We start from the raw sequence: 1,784 nt of genomic DNA on the forward strand, positions 1-1,784 counted from the left end.
AAAAGAAAAACCCATTCTCCACGGTCCCAGACGCCGCTTGAAGTACCGGCACTTGTACTTTCGATGAAAACAAAGGACTCCCACCAAATATACTGTTCCCTTTTCCTTTTTAGGGGCAAAGCCAAACACTATTCCTGCACGTATTTGGTAATATTCCAGCGATCCAGTCTGTACATTAAACTCGACCGTTGCCTGACAGCGGCCTGGCACCCGCCCGTTTCATCCAGTCCAGATCCCCACCGCGCACCGCCTCGCCCACCGACGGCATCATTGCCCAACACCTTCATTCCGTTTGTCACCGAGAAGCTCATAACAGTCTGGAGACTCTGAATCGCCGCTCGTCGAGCCAAGTGGAGCAGCAGCCGCACGCGCGACCAATCCGCGCGCGATGATGGTGATCCCGCAGCAATAACCAAGGGCGAATAGTCTGCAGTTGGTTAGCTCGGTGCTTCTTCATCACAGGCCTTTTCTCTCCCAAACCTTGCAGCAAACAGGATAGCGCGCGCCTTCGTGCATGCACCCGTTGGCAGAGCGCCAGTGCGTGCGTGGCGTGGCTCAAGGCTGCGAGGTGGGATCGTCGTGCCGGCCACCGCGTACGTCGCCGTCGGCATGGCAGGGTTCCTGATCAGAGTGTACAGCGGCTGGGGAGTCGAGCTCGCCGCCGTCTCCCTCGCGGCCTTCCTCCTCCGGTACGCCGTGGTGCCCTACGCGAACCACCTGGTCGCTAGCCTGAGCGGCCTGAGCGAGGTGGTCGCCAGTGACGCGGTCGTCGCGAGCTACTGCTACGCCTCGGGCCTCGACGGCGCCACCATCTCCCGGCTGCCATGCTTCGTGGCCGGGCGGCCGGGCGACGCTGCTGCCGTCGGCACGATGGACTGTCCGGTGTGCCTGGGCGCTGTCGAGGAAGGGGAGACGGTACGGGCGCTCCCTGTCTGCCGGCACGCATTCCATGCGCGGTGCGTCGACGCCTGGCTGCGCCTGCGGCCGACGTGCCCCGTTTGCCGAGCGACGTTCAGGTGACGTTGAGACCGACGCGGCGGCCACGGCCAACGGGGACGCGACGCGACACAGTGGAGCGGCTGCTCGTTTGCAATTTGAGCTCTGTGTTTTTTCTTTTCTTTTCTTTGAGAAAGAGTGGCCACAAAGTTGACGAGTTCGTTCCACTGAACATGGGGAGAAATTCCACGGCTAGAATTGCTGCGTTGTTTCATCACAGCTATACAAACATTTTTTTCCTAAATACTCAATCGTGCAGCTGCGCCATATGAACATCGCGAGCGAACGCGCGTGAGTCGTCCGATGCATGCATGTGCTGATGCTTTGACTATTTAATACGACAGTTGATGCCAGTGTGTGAGCATTGTGCCAGCATGCATGTGGATAGCCACCGTCAATGCACATGCATGTGCTAACGTCACCTATTTATTTCGTTACATTTTTTTTTAAAAAAGATACAACTTTTGAAGCGGGTGTCAAAACGAAGAACCGTTTTCACCGTTGGGTCCTCGCGACGAGCTTTTCAAAACTAGATCCCATATAAATATGTTTTGCTAAACTTTTTCAAAAGCAACTTTGATGCTATATGACGCGACTTTAGTGCTAAATATCAGCAACTTTGATGCTACAGGAATTGCATCGTGTGTTTTAGTGAATTCGCCTAGTAGCCTTCTAATTAGTTGTGTGCACTAGTGTAATAGGTGGTTATCATGGTTCAGAAACTAAGTTGTTGATTGTTTAGTTGCCTATCATACTGTGAAAATTGCTTACCATAGAGTGGAAACTTC

At 54.3% G+C, this 1,784-nt stretch overlaps 1 protein-coding gene across 1 annotated transcript; it reads left to right on the top strand.

Annotated features, from left to right (window-relative positions):
* Positions 1–305: 305 nt before the first annotated feature.
* On the top strand, positions 306–1,241 carry LOC119281081 (RING-H2 finger protein ATL40-like). Its single transcript, XM_037561716.1, has one exon. It carries the CDS (start codon positions 610–612, stop codon positions 1,018–1,020), a length of 411 nt encoding a protein of 136 aa, XP_037417613.1. The 5' UTR covers positions 306–609; the 3' UTR covers positions 1,021–1,241.
* The last annotated feature ends 543 nt before the right edge of the window (positions 1,242–1,784 follow it).

This window comes from Triticum dicoccoides, chromosome 3B, assembly GCF_002162155.2.
Source record: "Triticum dicoccoides isolate Atlit2015 ecotype Zavitan chromosome 3B, WEW_v2.0, whole genome shotgun sequence".
NCBI classification, from domain to species: domain Eukaryota; kingdom Viridiplantae; phylum Streptophyta; class Magnoliopsida; order Poales; family Poaceae; genus Triticum; species Triticum dicoccoides.